Source organism: Narcine bancroftii, chromosome 3 (assembly GCF_036971445.1).
Source record: "Narcine bancroftii isolate sNarBan1 chromosome 3, sNarBan1.hap1, whole genome shotgun sequence".
Taxonomy (NCBI): domain Eukaryota; kingdom Metazoa; phylum Chordata; class Chondrichthyes; order Torpediniformes; family Narcinidae; genus Narcine; species Narcine bancroftii.
This window is the reverse complement of record NC_091471.1, coordinates 185610161-185630487: the sequence shown is the minus strand read 5'-3', so window position 1 is coordinate 185630487 and position 20327 is coordinate 185610161. Positions and strand designations below refer to the sequence as shown.

Sequence of the window (20327 nt, the reverse complement as noted above, 5' to 3'; positions counted from 1 at the left end):
CCCGACTTACGCGTCTCCATTCTGGTCTTGGGCGGCAGTGAGGTGGCGGTGAACGGCCAATAACATCCTGGCATCTCCGCACATCGAGTAGTCCAGCAGTGCCCTGGCATGCCTTTCTGCCAGCTCCAGAGCTCGGTCCAGAAAGGACAGACCTGGAACCAAACAGCACACTCATCACTTAGGGGCTGAAGCCTTCACAAAGGAGGAGTTACTCTACATGAGGAAGGTGAGAACCACTGCAGTGTATGTGGGGAAGGAGCTCCCACCAAGATACCAAGCAGGATGTCCCAGGGCCTTCACCAAGTGAATGTCAGTGACGTGAGACCATCCAGACAGTGGGGTAGATGGGCGGGGGGGGTGGGGGGCAGGAGAGTGGAAATGGGGTAAGGGGGAGTTAGGAGAGGGGAAAAAGATGAGGGGGAAGGAGGGAAGGGGATAGGAGAGGGGGTTAGGAGAGGGAAAAGGGGAGTTAGAAGAGGGGAGAGGTGGGAGGGGTGACTTCCCTAACTCCCCCTCCCAGGGGAAGAAGATCAGTAGTCCCAGCCTGTCAGGCACCCACTGGGAGACATACCTGTGTCCTGAGGCCCACAGCTCAGGATGGGGGCAGGGGCAGCTTCGCTCTCTGTCGTGGGTGCTCCCAGTGGTGCTGGAGGTTGCTGGGGAGCCGTCGACCTCTCCCCAGGGTCTTGGGCCCCGTCCTTGCAGGCTGCAACATGACACAGACATCAATGGCTTCAGGCCTTCAACACCCCACTGCCCTCCCCATCTATCGATGTACTTCCCCTACCCCCCCTCCATTGAGGACTGTCAATGCTCCTTACCCCCACCCATTGAGATCTGTTGACACCCCTTCCCCACCTCATTCATGAGGCATGTCTCCTAACTTTCATCCTCCACACACTAGCACATGTCCCAGGATCAGTCCCTTCCCAGTAACCTGTGAGAAAGCATCAGGACAGTGACAAACAGGTTTGGTGGAAGACCCTGATCCCACTGGAGTCCCAGCCTTCCAGGGTCACTGGCTTGGAGTGTGAACCTCCATCAAACCACCTCTCTGTCCTCCAGTGAGCAAGACTCCAGCTCCAAAATGCTGGGACAATGCCCACCAGTCCCATCCAAGTCTGCCATGACTGCTGTGGATGCAGCCAGACACATCCTCTCTTCCTGCCAACCCTCAGGCCTGTTTCCCTTCATCCTGTCACCAGGGGCTGTGCTAATGCTCCCCTCTAACCCCCATCTCAACAGCAATTCCTGCCCACAAATGACCTTGATAAGACCAAGTCCCCACTACTCCAACCCGTCCAGGTCCCCCTATCCCAACCCCTCCTTCTTCTCCTGTCCACAGAGAAAGGTGACCAGATGTTGTTGATGGGGCTGTTCCTAGTGCATGTGGTGTTCGTATGGGTCAATGAGCTTGGACGAATGGTGAGCTCAGGGTTTGGGATGCAGAGACACATTTGCAGCCAGTTTCCACCTGCTGCACTGTCCCACCCCATCCATCCACACCCTGGCACACTCACAACAGTCTTGGCGACCCCAGTCTACCCTGGTTTTCCCCAAGTGTGATCTGGCAGCGTTACCATGTTTCATGCTCTGACTGGAGTTCGTAGTGCCTGGAGGATAAGGATAATTTCCGAAGTTGGTATATCCTTGAAATCCTGTGAAGTAATTAGAACCTACACAAAGAATAATGAGCCATAAGTACAAAGCAAACCCCAACGTGAAGATGTGCTAGTCTTACACAATTGGCAGGTTCTATTGTAGCATGCACAAAGTGTAAACACACCAATCAACATCCACACAGAAAGATCTCTTCAGCCCAGGGACCCAGGAGCTACACGTATCCTACACACAGTTGTCCTAAAAGTCCTGGGCTGCACCTCGGCTGAAAGACGAGTCCTCCCAAGATCTGGACATGAACAGGGGCCAGTCACAACCATTCCAACTGCTCTCTATCCACTAGGGCTGTCCTTAGTGAAGGCAGAAAACCGGGGGCAGGTTGTGTAAGTCTCCTGCCAGCTGCACAACCCAGGTATACTGGGATACGTGAGGTGCTGAAGGGGAGCAGGGCTCCTGAAGGGCCTCAGGTGTTGACGGCTTTGTATTGGTGATTGGGAACCAGGGGCTGAGGAGGGAGCCTTGGATGCATGGAGCTCTGGTTCACTGCTGGACCATGTGGCTACACCAGAGATGGTGGCAGGATCCACGGACATTGCTGTCTCTGAGGGGACAATCTCTTGCTTCTTTTCCTCACCTCGACAGAGATGCTGGACTGTCTGTGTCTCATTACAGGGCACAAAGACTTCCGTGTCCTCAGTGGATTTTTTTTGAATATGTTATTTAAGAATTTTAAAACCAATGGGGATTAATAAAATAGAAGACTGCTTTGAAGCTAGTAGATTTATTACTTTTCAACAAATGAGGTAAAATGTAATGTTCCTTTTTCTGTTATTATCAGGTTAAGGTTTTCTTGGTTGATGAGTTGGGTCCTAATTTGATACTACCTAGACAAAATGAATTAGAATGATTGATGTGTAAGGGTGGCTTGAATAAGTTCATCTCAGTAATGTATAAATTACTTCAAAAAGCAGCTCCTAAGTTAGGAATTCATAAATCAAGATTAAGATGGGAAGTTGATTTAAATAGACAAATAGATAAAAATGATTAGATGCAATTATGTAAGGAAAATATGATGAAAATTATTAATGTTAGGTATAGATTGGCTCAATATCATTTCTACATCACTAATACTTAACTACTAAAAAAAGTTTTAAAAGTTGAATTTAGTATTATCAGATTTATGTTTTCTACGTGGTCAGGAAGTTGGTTCATTTTTGAATTCTTCTCAGTGGATTTTTGAATCTTATGATTTTTGTAGAACCTTCCTGGAAGTATTTTAGCTCTCAGGTTTAACCTCATTAAAATTAATTGGAAACAATTCTGGGCACAGTAAATGTAACAATCATGGCTGACCATGAAGCTGATTCTCTATGCAAGCTGCTGTCCAAATTGCTCTTACTCCACATTTACAATGTCCCAGGTTCCTCACATGAAAATGCATCACTTTGCAATTTTGGGAAGTGAAGTTCCCCTTGCCTGTACTCACCCCCAGCAGCTCCACCCCCTGCTCCATAAACACCTCCACCTGACCCTGCACCTCCAAAATGGTCTGAGAAATTCGGCAAAAGCTTCAGACGTTTTCTTTGCACTTCCTCTTTATCTGTGGGGCAGGAATTACAAGCATTAGAAATGCGCCTACCTCCAGGCAATGACTGAGGATAGTGAGATTCCATGTGCTCAGGCAGAGAAACTGGTAATGGAAGAGAGATGTCTCCACAGAATTTGGCCAAGACGGAAAGGCTTCAAAAAGGGAGACAGAGAAGGAGAAGAGAGGTTCGGGGGCGATCCAGAGCTCAGGGACCAGGATTCTGAGGGCGCATCTGCCATTGTAGAGTAGTAGAAAGTGATAGATCAAGAGGGCAGCAATGGAGCGAGCCAGATCCTGAGACACTCAGGGCTGGAGGGATTGCAGATGGAACGGGTTAGGAACAGGGAAGCTAGAGAGGTGAAGGTGGAGGGTACAAAGTGGGTGAAGGGATATGGTGGATGTTTGGTGGAGGTCAGAAGAATGAAGGGGATGGATGTGAGAACAGAGGAGGGGTGAGAAGAAGATATGGAGGAGAGGTGGAGGAGGATACAGGGATAGAGGGATACAGTGGAGAGCTGGAGGGGGTGACAAGAGGGGGTTCGAAGGGATGGAGGTCAAAGGGGATGTAGTGGAGGGCTGGAGGGGGTTACGGAGAAGGGATGACCCACTTGGAAGGCAAGGATCTGCATCTGAAGTGGATTCATGGGTTAAGACTGAGCAAAGCCTCTGCCCAGTGGAGATGGAGTTGAGGCGTGGGAGGTTGAACAGGAGTTACCTTTAATCAGGGGGTAGTACGTAAAGGGCTTTGGTTCACTTGTTTCATTGTCAGATTTCCTGCGAAGCTGGACAAACACTGAGGCGGGTTTGGAAATGTCCACGTCCCGGTATTTTGGAGTTTTGAAGACGATTGCAAACTGTGAGAGGGAAGAACTATATTTGGAACATTTTACTTGCATTTTACTGATCAGCGACAGCAAAATACTGGTCTGCGCAAACAAAACGTCACTCTTGCACCAACAGAAACTGATTATCAATCTATCCTATGATATTTACTCTCTCCTTTTCTGGCTTATTGAGATCATTTAATTTGCACTGTTGTAGTATCTGAGTGACTGCAGCAAGCAGGGCCTTTAGACCGCCTGTATTTTGAACTCGCAAATATAACAATATTCTGGAGCACTCTCAGACAATTGGCTGGACCCTGCTCTCTGGGACAGACACCACCAAAGGCTCTGTCACTGGAGGTGGCTCAGGGTGTAGGAAAGGAGACATTAGGATAGAACCAAACCGACGAGGGGAGATCCTGAGAATCAGGTGGGTCATAGAGTTCAGAAAAATAAGAGGTCTGATTGAATCCTAATTCTGGCAGGTTCACGCTATCTGGTTGGGAGGTGGTTGTGGATACAGCAGAGCTGCAGGAAAGTCAGTGAAGGATGAGTGGATGCCTGTCCTGGGTATTCAGAGATCAATATGACCAGGGAGAGTGGAGCCCAGAGAGTTCCAGTGATTAGAGAGGCTGCTCCAATCAGGTCTGTGACTGGGCGATTGGCAGGAATGTTAAAATACAACCAATCATGATTCAAGTTTTTATCTGTGGACAATTCAATGTGGTGCTGGAGCTGGCTGGATAGCATGCCACACTAAGCTTCTCCCACTGTCTCTCAGTACACATGATAATGAACATTGCACGAAGGCTGGGTGCAGCGAGTGTGGTCCCTGAATGGGAAGGGAGGGGTCTCTGAAACCAGGTGGCACAGAGTCAAGATACAAGGGAAGAGACTTGGACTGGGAGGAAGAGATGAGTATGAGCATGAGCTGTGAAACATGCACTAAAATAGAGGATCAGCCAAGAATGGGTGTTTCTGAACTGTTTAGACAAGCATTTGAACCATTAAAGTGCAGACAATAGGCCAAATCCTGGGAATTAACATTGGTATAAATTAGTTCTGAATGGTCACCATTGTCTCTATAAGGGGCTGCTTCTGTGCTGCTGTATCTCAGCAAAGAGAGGACCAGGGCAGATGTATCGGATTTCCCTTGTCCGCACCTACCACCCACTAGCCTCTACACCCAACATATTGTCCTCCGCAATTTCCACCACAAATTATGTGATCCCACCACCAGACACATCTTCCCCCTTCCTAGCTCTGCTTTCTGCAGGAACTGCTCCCTCTGTGACTCCCTTGTCTACTCCTCGTTTCCCACTAATTGCCCCTTCCATACCCATAACAGCAAGAAATGTTACACTTGCGCCTACACCTCCTTTCTCATAAACAGTTCTTCAAAGTGAAGCAACATTTCACTCGTGAATCTGCAGGGGTTCTCTATTGCATCTGGAACTTCATTGTAGTCTCCTTTGCATTGAAAAAACTGGATGCAGACTTGGGGGATTGTTTCATTCAGCACCTTCGCTCTGTCCGCTGCATTAGTGGGGATCCCTCAATATCAACCCATTTCAATTCCACAACCTATTCCCACATCTGTCCTTGGCCTCATGCACTGTCAAACTGAGGCCACCCTGAGGAGCAACATTGAATATTCTGTCTGAACAGTTTCCAACCAAATGACATGAATACTGACCTAATTTCTGTTAACCCCTCCCTGACTTTTTCTATCTCAATGTCTCCTTTCCTCTCCTATCAGAGACCTACCCCCCCTTTCACCTCAGCTTTTTTATCTTCTATCCTCCCACCTGTATCCACCCATTACCTCTTACCTGTTGGCATTTGCTCCTCCGTCTGCTCCTTCTCCCCCCCCCCCTTCCCCACCTTTTTATTAAGCCACCTGTTTTTGGACCAAAGGACTCAAGCCCAAAGTGTTGGTCACCCTTTATTTCCTGTGGATGCTGCGTGACTGCTGAGTTTCTCCAGCACAGTTGACCCCACCACCTGTAGACGTTCTTGTTTAACAACATGAAAAGAAATCCTGCCTTGTCCTGCAAATCACCCTGTGCAAGAGTTCATTGTTGAACAAAGGCCATGGCGATGCTGTGATGATTTACACGGCTAACTCGCATTTGCTGGCCTCAGCAGTTGGACAACAGAGGACGCTACCCCTGGGTCGTGATGCAGAGGCAGTGAGGCAGGGCTGGAGCCAGGGTGCAGGCTGGTTACACTGCAAACATTGGGTTCAGACAGACAGGAAGAATCCTCCATGCTCTCTGGGGTCAGGATGGACGGAAGCATCACCAACCTGTCGATGAACATCCGTTGGACCAAAGTTCCCAAAAGCTTCCCAAATTCCCCCTGACTCATCCTCTTCATAGAAGCGAACTTGAATGTCATCTGGAGAGAGATGGTACAACAGACAGCTCAGTGAGAAAGTGTGGACCAGACCCAAAGGCTATGGATACTGAGAGAAATGGTAATGTGGTTCTAAGAGTGTGCAAGACTGGATCTTATTGGGGAACGAGACAGTGCAGGTAATGGAAGTGTGTGTCAGGGAACATTTTGGATCCAGTGATCATAATGCCATTAGTTTCAAGATAATTATGGAAAAAGATAGGACTGGTCCTTAGATCAAGATTTTAAATTGGAGAAAGCCAATTCCGATGGTATCAGAAAGGATCTGATAAGGGTGGATTGGGACAGGTTGTTTTCTGGCAAGGATGTGCTTGGTGAGTGAGAGGCCTTCAAAGGTGAAATTGTGTGAGTACAGAATTTATCATGTTAAGGTCAGGATTAAAAGCAAGATTAACAGGTATAAGGAACCTTGGATCTTGAGAGAAATTATAAAGGAGGAGCTTAGCAGGTATGGTCAGCGAGGAACGAACAACATACTTGAGGAGGACATGAAATGCAAGAAAACAGAAGAAAATCAGGAGGGATAAATGAAGACACGAGGTTGCTTTGGCAGACAAGGTGAAGGAAAGTCCCAAGGGCTTCTACGGAGAGAAATGATAACAAGAGACAAAATTGGTCCTCTTGAAGATCAGAGTGGTCATCTATGTATGGAACCAGAAGAGTTGGGGGAGATCTTACATGGGGGCTTTTACTCAGACAAAATCTGTAGGAGTTAGGCAAAACAGCAGAGGTCATGGACCCTATACAGATAACAGAGGTGGAGATGCTTGATATCTAGAAGCAAATAAGGGTGGACAAATCTTCAGGGCCTAATAAGGTATTCCCTCAGACATTGAGGAGGGCATGTGCAGAAATTGTAGGGGTCATGGAAGGGATATTTACAACATCCTTAGCCCAGGTGACATGCCGGAGTATTGAAGGATTGGCATTGTTCTGGTGTTTAAAAGAAGCCACAAGAATTATCAGAGAAATTATAGGCTGGTGAGCCTGACATGAGTAGTGAGTTGTTGGAAGGTATCCCAAGAGACCAGATATTTACTGTAAGCATTGGAATAGACAGGGATTGATTAGTCCTAAATGGGAGATTGGTCAAGAAGCTCAGTCACTCTATATGCAGGAAGAGGTAGACATTGGCTTTGTGGGAGATGACTGCTGATCTAACAAGATCACTAGTGTGCCTCAGGGATCAGTGCTGGGACCATTGTTGTTTGTCATCTATAATCAATATTCAGGATGATAATGTGTTAAAATGGATCAGCAAGTTTGCAGATGACACAATGGTTGGAGGTGGAGTGGACAACGAGGTTAAGTTTTCAACGCTTACAGTGGGATCTAAACCAGCTGGAAAAATGAGCTGCAAAATAGTAGATGAAGAACTGTAAGGTGTTGCAATTTGGAAGGACAAACCAAGGTAGGACATATCTTATATTTGAATGTAATAGTTGATTCCATGTAAAAGTCGACCCCCTAATTTTGGCCCAAACATCTGGTATTTTCCATATATCATGTGCAAAAGTCAACCCGCTATTTTTTGCCTTGGCCTCCCACCCATCGGAGCTCCCAATAGCATCTCTCATGTAGGCCTAGGCCATGCGCTCACTGGAGCTTCCAATGCCCCACCTGTGGACTTCTCACATGTAGGCCCAGGCCGCCCGCCCATCTGAGCTCCCAACAACCTGGCCGCAGATTCTTGTCGAGGCCCAGGCTGCCTTCCCACCGGAGCTCCAGACACCCCGGCTGTGGACTCGAGACCCAGGCCACCTTCCCACCGGAGCTCCAAACGCCCTGGTCGCAAACTCTCATCGAGGCCCAGGCCGCCTTCCCACCGGAGCTCCCACCACGGGCTCTCATCTTGCCCCAGGCTGCCCACCCACCGGAGCTCCTGATATCTAGACAGCAGATTCTCATCCAGGTCCTGGCTATACACACGCCCATCTGAACTCCTGATACCCCAATGGATGTAGGTACTTAGCACATTGATAAGTAGCAACTGTAAAGGTTAAAACCTTGTGTTTATGATTTGTGGTTGTTTTATGACTTTCCCTCTAAGATCTAACAAGATCACTAGTGTGCCTCAGGGATAAGTGCTGATCAGGGATCATTGTTTTTGTAGAGTACCATAGTTATTATGACATCATGTGTTGTAATATCCGAGTGGACGAGGAACTCATTCTTGGAATAACCATGGAAGAAGAGTAAGCTTACTCGAGAAACTTTTCTCTGAATTTGTTATTAATCATTTATTATCATTTTAATTTGTTTATATTTGTTTGAGTTGAGTATCGACATAATTTACAATACGCTTTGTTTTACTCATCATTATGAAATGCAAAGCTATGAAAATGTTTATTCACTTTAATCAATGAAAATTAAAGCGATTTACAGCTGCAATTACGAAGTTTGATTTATTTGAATGAATAAGATACAATTCAGAATATCGTTGCTTACTTTCCTTGAAGTCGACATATTTTGAAAGTGGGACATATTAGAAGGAGCGAAGTGTCATCTACATCTTTTATTCAAAGAAAAGTGTTGTTATAAAATTGTGAACTTGTTTGGTGGAAAGGCTGAAAGAACTCAATTTGTTAAAATCGAAAAGTCTGTTAGAAAATTCTGGAAGCTTATATGAGAACATGTCTGTGAAATGTTGAGTTTGAATCACAGCTAAGCACTCCAGGCACCTGTAACCTTGAAAAGAACATAGAGAGCCAGAAATGTTATTATAATAAGATACTGCTCTACCAGCCAGGCAAATTATTCTATAAACAGTATATAACAAAGCCAGTTTGTGAATACTACAGAACATAGAACTAAAGGGACCACACAAAATAAAAATTTGTTTACAGTTCCAAGAAGAAGCCAGAAGACAGGCTGCAGTATGAAGAATTGAAGATGGAGAAGTCTCGTTGGGCTAAAGACCTTGAGAACCAGCTCCTCTCACAGAGATGTCTGATCGTGAATTGAGCCAGCAAGGTGGATGAATAAGGCTTGGTGGAAGGTTGAAGTCAGTGACCAGAGAAGAAGAGGCTTCAACTACCAAGCAGGAAGAAGATTCTGTCAAGGCACTGCCAACCTCATTCGCTGACTTAGAGGTTAATGGAACTGGAACAGATGAATGTACCCCACTGATTCTGCACCGAGCGAAATGCTGAAGATAGAGGCTCAATCAGCGGTATCTGAATGTTCAGACGTAAATCCCGATGATAGTATTTCCAAGATTACGAGCACAGGAAGATCTTCAAAGGCATCTAGAGCAAGGCATTCGCTATGCATGCTAAGGTACAAGCAGACTTGGCTACTACCTGGGCACAACGTGAGTGGTTTATGAAAAAATATGCTTTAGAAGATATGGAAGCTGAAATGAAGAATCAGCAACATGTCTAGGATCTCCACCAATGCCATCACAGACATACCAAGGAACCCCACCAATGCCATCACTTATTGTGGCACTAGTTCAAGTTCAGCCAACTCCATTGACAAAAAGCAACCAGTTGTAAGCCCTGATGGACAAGACAATATATTATCATTCATAGCAAAATAAAATGAAATTTCTGCTATGTTAGTGCAGCAACAAGGTTCATATGGTTTACCTAAGAAGGAAATTCCAGTTTTTAATGGAGATCCATTACAATATCTGACGTTCATGAAATCCTTTGAACATCACATTGGAAGTAATACTAGAAACGCCAAAGATCGTCTATATTACCTGGAACAATACTCTGAAGGATCTAGTCAAAAGTTGCCAACATATGGATCCAGACCAAGCTTTCAAAAGGGCAAAAGAATTATTGCATTGTAGCGGTATGCTTGGTGGGAGTGGGCAGAACCAGCGCTAACAGCTCCTGTCTTGTGACAGCTAGACACAACAGCCTCCTACCTACTGGCAACTAGTCACTACAGCCACGAGGCATAGTGACTCAGCAGCACCCATAGGTCTACTGATAAGTCCTGGCCTATTCAATGTAGATATGTCATGAGGTCATTAGCACTTCAAATGTCATGGCGCCAGTCACATGTTGTGTGCCTATATTAAGCCTGATAACACTGTAATAAACGTTCTCTTCGCTGGCTGACAACTTCAGGTGTGGTCTCGTTATTTCAACATGATGGCGTATGAACATAAACATCATCTGCCACATTGGTGACCCCAACGGGTCTAGCCGGTAGCTACAATAGGCACGCTCAACAGCAGTATGCCAATGAGCTAGCTATAAGTAACGGACATGCTCAACAGCCAAGCTTAAATTCATTTGCTACAGCAATGTGTCAATGAGCCAGCAATAAATAACAGACACACTTGATGGACACTCTTCAAGCCCAAGCTCAAATCACTTGCAGCACCCCTCCAATGAGTCAGGAACAAATGTTGGACTGCCTGATCCAGCCGAACCTACTTTGCACTGTTCCAGTCGACCGTAGCTACGAATAACTACAAATCAATCAGTGTCACATAAATAAATAACCAGGAGGCCAGTCGCTCTTCCCTTCACGGTCGACTGAACAAACAGCAATGGCATTGTAGAAAGTAACTGTTTGGACGTGTGAAAGAATGTTTTACAATTAACTCACTCACTTTGGTGACTCAGAGTAGGCCAAGCTGTTGTCTAGCGTGCCTCGTGAACTGTGCTACAAATCTGGCCAACAAGTTGCAAGGTCAGGGGAATGTTTATCAGCAACATTTTAAACTGTCTACAGACATCAAAAAGCTGCGTGTTTTTGCACAACAAAGCATAGCATTAGCACCTCAGTTTCTCCAGAATGTTACTGCACCCCGCACTCCATTATGTTGAAGTGGTCGTCTATCAGCAAGTTGTCTGCAGCCGGCAGCACAGACATTTAAAACTTGCATGTTCAAACTTTGGGAGGTTTGCATCTCAGCAGATGTGACCGGAGGGAATATCCCCCATGTTTCACCAGCCTCCCTCAAAGACCACTCGACCTGGGCACACCCAGTAATCCCTCCTTGAGAGAAGAAGCCCGCAAACTGGGGACAACCATTTACTCCCCCGTGGCAAGATCATGCGATCCAGGGGGAAGCCAGCCACCACCCGATGGAAGATTCTGTGACCCAGGTATTAACTTGCGAACTAAAGCATAAAAAAGTGCCTGTCAATGATGCCACTGAGACCTTTACCTGCCGACAAGGCAGATTGTCATAGGCTTTCAGTTACTTGCTCAGTACAACATTGCCTGTCGTTGATGCTACTGATGCCTTTTCCTGCTGACTAGGCAGATGGTACAGGTTTTTCAGTCCCAGTGCAGTGCTGCTCAGCATAGCAAAGCTTACCAGCTTGGCGGCCAGCCAGCAGCAATGGACAGTCGCTCAGTACAGCGCCACCTGTCAACTCCTGTATGACACTACAGATATTAAGCAGCAACAGATAGTCACTCCGCAGACCGCCACCTATCAGCTCCTGTGTGTCATTGCAGACTTTAGCTGCTCTTGTCTTTCTGCAGTTAACTCTTTCCTACCAGACTTTGAGATGAGCACTATAGACTCTCACAGTTACCAACAACCTGCTTACAGTATGGGCTTTCAGTTTTGGTAATGCACCTCAAATGTCTGATACTGTTCTGGATTTCTCATGCACCTTAACTGTAATTATCTATAATCAACTCTGACTGTTTGCAACTGTCTGTGATTACCTTGCATATGTTAAGTGCCTCACATGATTCATACTGTATTATTCACGTTGTCAATAATTGTTTGCAGATTGAGCCTTGTTAGAATGTAGAGTAAATATCACTTCCGCCCCCAGCATCCTTCATGCACGATGCTCCGGCATGGCATCACGAATGGCAAGTCAGTTTCGCTCTCCCTGCTCAGTTCTATGACGGAACGTCCACTCTAATTCGGAACCGCTGAGCCAGTTGGTTGCTTACCACTGGTTCTGGAGGGAGCTGTGTAGCAGTACGCTTGGAAGGAGTGGGCAGAACCAGCACTAACAGCTCCTGTCTTGTGATAGCTAGACACAACAGTTTCCTATCTACTGGTAACTAGCCACTACAGCCATGAGGCATTGTGACTCAGCAGCACCCATAAATCTACTGAGAAGCCCTGGCCTACAAAACATGAGGTCGTTAGCACTTCAGATGTCATGACGCCAGGTCTCATGTTGTGTGTCTATATTAAGACTGATAACATTGTAATAAAAGTTCTCTTCGCTGGCTGACAACTTCAGGTGTGGTCTCGTTATTTCAACATGATGGCGTATGAGCATAAACATCATCTGCCACAGCATCACCATTATGATGATGAGCATAAAATTGAAAAGGCCCATATAGACAAGATTCTTTCTTCGCAACAACGAAATCAGAGAACACAAAGGCTTTACAAGCACATGCACTCTTTCTGAGAGGATGTTGTAACGCAATGGGAAGTAGTGTACATTTGAAAGCATTGAATTTGCTTGCTAATTTGACGATTATTGTCAATAAATGACCTTATAAGTTGAAGGACTTACGGAGAACCAAAGTTGCAGAGCTTAAAATGATTCCCAGAAGGAACACTACTTTTGAGGATGTTGTACAATTCTTGGAATGGCATGTGCATGTTAACACTGTACCAGTATTTGGAAATATTAAGGATGCTTCAATAGTTCCTAAAGAAGAAGTATAATTCATCGTCTCAACAAAACCAAAGGGAAATACCTTTGTTACTGCTGTGTCAGATACAAGGACAAGAACAAGGAAACAAAGGAAAAAGATCAGACTGTTCAGAAAAGCTGTTTGTATTGCAAAGATAAGCATGCTTTAGAAAAATGTTCACGCTTGGAGAAAAAGTTGTATGACGATAAATTAATCTTTTTTAAAGAAGAATGGAATATGTTTTGGTTGCTTGTGTAAAGGACACATCAGCAAAACTTGTTTCAAGCGATTCAGTTGTGATATATGCAGTTTAAAAAATCCCAAGTTGCTGCATATTCAACAAAGTAAAGTTGAGAAGAAAATCAAACAATCTGAATCCAAGACAAAAGACACAGTCAAAGAGTATGCTTCAGTTTTACTGGGGCCGGTAACAAAGCTCTCTCAATAATTCTTGTGCAGGTTAAAGCTTAAAAAAAAATAAACTTCATACTGAAGATCTATGCTTTTCTTGATCCAGGAAGTACCTCATCATTTTGTACTGTTGAATTGATGAATAAGCTTAATCTTCAGGGTAAAAGATCACAAATCTTGATGAAGACAATGAATGATGAAAGGAATATTAAAACCAATATAGTTTCAGGTTTACAGATTGCTGAATTGAATAGCAATTAATTTTATGATCTTCCAAGTGTATATACTCAGAATACTTTGCCTGTGAATAGGGAGAATATTCCATCTCAGGATGCTATCAAACAGTGGGATCATCTAAAAGTTGTTTGCTTACTAAAGATTGATGCTAAAATTGAGATGTTAATCGGATTAGATCTACAAAGGCTCTTGAACCTCTAGAAGTAATAAGAAATCAAAATGATTGACCTTATGCTGTGAGAACATTGCTTGGAAGGACAATTAATGGACCATTAGGAGGAAAAATGAATAACGATCAGGAGTTGTTGAATGTAAATGTCAACAAAATTTCAGTTGTCAAACTTAATGATCTGTGGGAACAAGTTTAAAATTGATTTCCCTGAAAGTCACAAAGATATTCAAAAACCTTCAAAGGAGGATAAACAGTTTCTGGCTTTGGTTTCAAATTCTGTTAAACATGTTGATGGTCATTACTGTATAGCATTACCTTTGAAGAAAAGGGAAATTTGTATGCCAGACAATAAAATAATTGCAGAACAGCACATGTGGAATTTGGAGAAAATTCAAAAGATATCCTTCCTTTCATTTGGAATATACCAATATCATGTTGGATATGATAACCAAGGGTTATGTAGAAAAGGTATCAGAAGATATCTTGGAACGTAAATATGGTAAAAAATGGTATTTACATCATGGAGTTAAACATCCACAAAAGAAGAAACTACATGTAGCTTTTGATTGTGGGGCATCATTTCAAGGAGTTTCATTGAATTCTCAACTTCTATAAGGTCCAGATTTAACCAGTACTTTAATAGAAGTTCTGATAAGATTTTGTAAAGAGCCTACTGTGATTGCAGCAGATATTGAAGCGATGTTTCATCAAGTAAAAGTACCTTCAGGATTTTCTATGATTATTATGGTGGCCTAATGGCGATTTCAGTAAAGATATGAATGAATACAGAATGAGTTCATTTTTTTAGAGCAACTTTGTCACCGAAATGTGCTGAAGATAATGAAGCGCAATTTAGTTTTCAAGCTATCAGCATTATCAGAAATAATACTTCCACGTTGATGATTGTCTTACTTCCATGGTTTCGGAAAAAGAAGCAATAAATCTTTATCATGAGTTAAAGGAGATCTGTAATAAAAGAGGTTTCTTCCTTATGAAATGGATTAGCAACAGTCGAGATGTGTTGGCTGTTATTCCTGAGGCAGAGAGAGCAAAGGAGATAAAACATCTTGACTTGGATTGTGACATTCTATCTGTCGAAAGAATTCTGGGAGGGTAATGGTGTGTTCAATCTAACTACCTTTAACAAGAAGAAGTATTCTTTCGATCGTAAGCTCAATATATGATCCTTTGGGAATATTGGCACCAATAATATTAATAGCCAAGAAAATTCTGCAAGAATTGTGCAGAAGAAAATTTGGATGGGATGAAGCTATATCAGATTCCATCGCACAAGACTGGATGAATTAGATTGAGAGTCTTAAAATGTTAGAAAACTTTGAAGTTAACTGAGATTTTAAACCAACGGACTTTGGAATTGTCACATTTGCTCAGTTACACCATTTTGCTGACACAAGTGAAGGTGGTTATGGTACTGTCAGTTATTTAGCACCGTGAAATAACCAAGAGCGAGTACATTGTGGATTTGTAATGGGAAAAGCCAGAGTGGCTCCATTAAAGCCAGTCACCATACCTCGAATGGAATTGACTGCCACTACTATGATGTGCAAAATGGACGCTGTTAAGAAGAGAATTACAGATGGAGTTAGCAGATTCTATGCTTTGGTCTGATAGTACATCAGTGCTTAAATACATTAATAACAAAACTATGAGGTCTCATACCTTTGTGACTAATAGAATTAATGAGATTGAGGTTTTGCATGTTGATCAATGGAGATATTTTAAAACAGTAGATAATCTATCTGACATGGCTTCAAGAGGATCAAAAGTTCAATTGTTTCCGAAAAGAGCCAACACTTGGATGTTCAGTCCTCAATTTCTTTTGCAATCTCAAGAAGATTGGCCTCAAAATCCAGAAGAGTTAAAAGAATTTTCAGCAAAGGGTCCAGAAATCTAAAATACTAATGTAAATACAATTCAAATATTTGATGAGGAAGATCTGATTGTTAAATTAATTTGCTATTATTCCTCATGGTTTAGTTTGAAAAAGGCAATAATGTGGATTCTTAGATTAAAAACTACATCTTATCAATCAAGAAAATTCTTAATTCCATTTTAACTAATCAAATACGGAATGATATCAATCTTCAGACAGTATTGTGTGAGATTGAAGCTATTTTAAATAATCGTCCAATAACTAAAGTTTCTATCGATTCAAATGACATCAAGGCACTTGCACTGAATCATCTCTTACTTCTTAAATCTAAACCTTTAATGCCTCTGGGTCAATTTCAGAAAGAAGATATCTATGCAAGACGCAGATAGAGACAAGTGCAATTTATTGCAGATTTATTCTAGAAAAGATGAGTTTAAGAAGATCTTTCATTATTACAAGAAAGACAAAAATGGTCTAAAGCTAAACACAATTTTGTATGTGGAGACATTGTAATTATCATAGACGATTCTACACCAAGAAATTCTTGGTTGCTGGAAAAAATTGTGGAAACAGTTCCGGACAAGAAAGGTTTCGTTCATCAAATGCGGATTAAAACCAAGACTGGTTACTTAAATCGACCAATTACTAAAATCTGTCTTTTACAAGAAGCAGAAAGTTTTGATTTCTAATTTTATACTTACCATTTTTACTTTTGTATCTGTAATAGTCATTATTATGTATTAGTCATTAATGTTTATTATAAAAATTAGGGGTTGGAATGTAAAGGTTAAAACCTTGTGTTTATGATTTGTGGTTGTCTTATGACTTTCCCTTTAAGTAAGATTGTTGTTTTTGTAGTTACCATAGTAACTATGATGTCATGTGTCATAATATCCGAGTGGACAAGGAGCTCATTCTCATTCTTGTACTAACCAGAGAAGGAGAGTAAGCTCACTTGAGAAACTTTTCTTTGAATTTATTATTATTCATTAATCATTTATTATCATTTTAATTAGTCTATATTTGTTTCAAGTTGAGTATTGATATCATTTATAATATGCTTTGTTTTATACATCGTTATGAAGTGCCAAAGCTATGAAAATGTTTATTCGCTTTTATCAAGAAAAATTAAAGCTATTTACAGCTGCAATTACAAAATTTGATTTATTTGGATGAATATCGTTGCTTGCTTTCCTTGAAGATGACATGTTTTGAGATATTAGAAGGAACCATGTAATAGTAACCGTGTAATAGTCAACCCCCTAAATTTTACCCTATAAATTGGCCCACCTAATTTAATGTACAATACATGGTAAACTATAGGGCCGTAAAGCGAGTTTTTGACAATCGGCCATCATAAATCAAAATATTGAGTTGGGATGTTATGGTGAAGTTGTACAAGACATTGGTAAGGCCAAATTTGGAATATTGTGTACAATTTTGGTCACCTAACTACGGGAAAGATATCAAACTGAACAAGTGCAGAGGAGATTTACTAGGATGTTGCCAGGACTTGAGCTGAGGTTCAGGGAAAGGTTAAACAGGTTAGGACTTTATTCCCTGGTGTGCAGAAGAATGAGGGGAGATTTGAGAGTTATTTAAAATTGTGAGGAGCATAGATGGAGTAACTGCAAGCAAGCTTTTTGCATTGAGGTTAGAAGTAGTAGTCAGCCTGGAAAGACCTGTGGGTCGAGCAGACAGCCCAGTGGAGGGGTAAGTGGTCAGTCCAGACAGAACAGTGGGTGAACTGGTTGGTCTGGAGTGATCCTCCAGCACTAGTGTGTGTAAACTCACCTTTCTGGACCTTGTCACACAGCAGATAGACTTCGTCACCCCCAACGACACATCCAGCTGTCCGGTCCATGCGCACAATCCTTAGGTTTGATGCATTTGGAGCCTCTGAAACAATGACCATGAACATTAACTTTCTGACACTGTGAGGCATGAGCTTCACCTGTCTCTAGGTGTCACGGACTGTGATGGAGTGGAGATAGTTGGCCACCTCTTTGCAGAATGCAGATTTGAGGAGAGTGTGTGGAGAATGATCCTTGTCACAGTTCAACCCCAACAGCAGCTTTACAGAGAACTCTCTGATCTATGGGCTGTTGCCGGAGACGTGCACAGAGTCAGGCATCCAGAACTGTTGGAAGACCAACAACCTGGTGAAAGGCACCCTTTGGTCTACCCGAAACCTGTTGGTCTTTCAGCTCACAGAGATGTCAATGAGGGAATGCTGCGACTGGCACATTCCAGTGTGCAGGACATGCTGAGACTTGGTGCAGCCAATGCGAGGGAGCTGTGGGGAAGGACCACAGTCTAGAATCCTCCCGTCACTGGGCATTGAGGGGCTGAGACTGAGGGGAAGTCCCTCAAACAACTGAGGGTGGAGCAACAACAATGTTTCACAGTGGTGGCCATGGTGTAAATATAAATGAATGTAACAGTGTAGAGTAGTGATTCCCAAAGTGTGTACTGCCACCCCCCCCCACCACCCCCACCACCACAGGCGATGGAAAGATCCAAGGGGGCAGTGAAGGAAAAGGGGGTGTTCCGAAAGTTAATGAAGAAGCTAGTGCAGTAATTTTCTTGCCAGACTCGAGGTGGCAGATGTGAGCAAAATAAATGATGACAAGGCATTCTCGCTAGAGCTGGTCTTAGTGCCGCCATGTGGTACTGGCATCATTAACACCCCTCCCCCCCACCACTAACCCCACTCTCAGCATCGCCACCCCCCCCAGCGCCACCAACACCACCCCCCTCTCAACGCCACCACTAACCCCTACCTTAGCGCTACCACTAACCCCCCTCAGTGCCACCACTAACCCCCCTCAGTGCCACCACTAACCCCCCTCAGTGCCACCACTAACCCCCCTCAGTGCCACCACTAACCCCCCTCAGTGTCACCACTAACCCCCCCCTCAGGGCCACCACTAACCCCCCCCTCAGGGCCACCACTAACCCCCCCCACCCTGCTCAGTGCCACCATTAACCCTCCCACCCCTCTCAGCGCTGCCACTAACCCACCCCCCAATTGTATTGGGGGGCGCGCTCGGGATGTGGCCTGGAGACCAAGGGGGTAGCAGCCCGAAAATGTCTGGGAACCACTGGTGTAGAGTGATGGAAATGTCTGGATATGAAACTAAGGTAAGGATGGGAAGAGATTTTGAATAGGTTTCCTTTTGTAAGTAATTTATTGTGAATAAAGTCTATTTTTATTGAAATAAAACCCTGCAGTCTTAGGGCAACCATGACCTGCACTCACTCTTGAAGGTAGCAGTGAATGTTTGCACATTGTAGTGAAAACCTAGGGAATCTGACCAGGGTAGATTAATTGTCGGGAAACACCCAGGATCTCTGAGAAAGCGGGAAGGTGAACCTGGGGAAGGTGAACCTGGGGAGCACAAGGACAGGGAATACACGAGACACCTGGAGCATATTCAATGTTCAAAGGAAGGCACCGTTGCCATAGCGGTTAGCGCAACACCTTTACTGCACCAGTGATTAGGACTTGGGTTCGAATCCAGTGCAATCTGAAAGGAGTTTGTATGTGTCTCCCCACGTCTGCATGGGTTTTCCCCAGGGACCCTGATTTCTTCTTGCCAAGGGCTGTAGGTTAATTGGGTGTAAATTTGGCATCTAAAAATGTCTTAGCAGAAAGATCAATCCTTCTGGCCTGCCTCAGGGATCCTGTCGATGACCACAGCACAAGAGGCTGACATGAAGGCTGGAGATGCCCTCCACCCACTGCCACTCTGGTGACCTTGATTTCCCCATGTTCATTCTGGCCTGTCTCAGCCAGCTGCATCTGTCCAGGCCCTGTTCTGGACCCACTGGGAACCCATGCTCAGCTCTGAGAAGATGTCTCAGGGACTTTTATGTACATACCAGTCATGCATCCGGACCCTGCTGCCAGGGTTATAATTTCACCACCCACTTCCTCTCTCTCACCCCAAAGTATCCTGAGGGAAAGACTAATAACCTCAAGGTGATTTTAAATCCACCCTGGGAGGCAAGGAATTCATTAGACAAGTTAATTGAAGCAGCTCATTCGGTGATAGGGCTCATTGAACAAGGAGATTGTTGTTACAACCCTACCTGCTCATTCACTGAAGGAACGGTCTCCTCTCACCAGCTAATGGACAGCTGGCACATCCCCTCCCCAGAGCTCCCTCACCATGTATCCCTCTCTCCTCTCCCACACCATTTACAGACTACTAGCCATATCGTTAAATTCAGTTGTAATAACAGGAACTGCTGAAGGGATGGATTTACCACTGATTTGTACAGATCTTTCACAAAATTGAGGGAGAGGAACAGGGTAGGACAATCAGTTTTGAGGAGTTCCTGGCCTCATCTCAACTGGGAAATCCCTAATCCCCGACCAATTGTGTTACAACTCAGTCCCAGTCTGCAAATTAGACACCATAACTCATCCTTGGTCCCTGAACCGTGTAAACCTCTCTGCTCCCAAAAAATGCCCTGCAGTTGCAACACCCATTCTTAAATAACCCCTTCCGGTCCTGACACCTATCTTTAAGTAACCTCCTCCGGTATCAACACCCCTCCTTATCTGTG

General features: G+C 44.0%; 1 protein-coding gene across 1 annotated transcript in view; it reads right to left on the bottom strand.

Annotated features, from left to right (window-relative positions):
• The window catches only part of LOC138757927 (nuclear factor NF-kappa-B p105 subunit-like), a 79805-nt gene that overhangs the window by 15742 nt on the left and 43736 nt on the right, over window positions 1-20327 (bottom strand). The window contains exons 9-15 of the mRNA XM_069926074.1: window positions 17547-17651; window positions 6341-6432; window positions 3924-4062; window positions 3107-3220; window positions 1581-1676; window positions 572-706; window positions 11-152 (exon numbers count right to left, since the gene is read on the bottom strand). Of these exons, the coding sequence (XP_069782175.1) occupies window positions 11-152; window positions 572-706; window positions 1581-1676; window positions 3107-3220; window positions 3924-4062; window positions 6341-6432; window positions 17547-17651 (823 nt within the window). The remainder of the gene's footprint in view (window positions 1-10; window positions 153-571; window positions 707-1580; window positions 1677-3106; window positions 3221-3923; window positions 4063-6340; window positions 6433-17546; window positions 17652-20327) is intronic.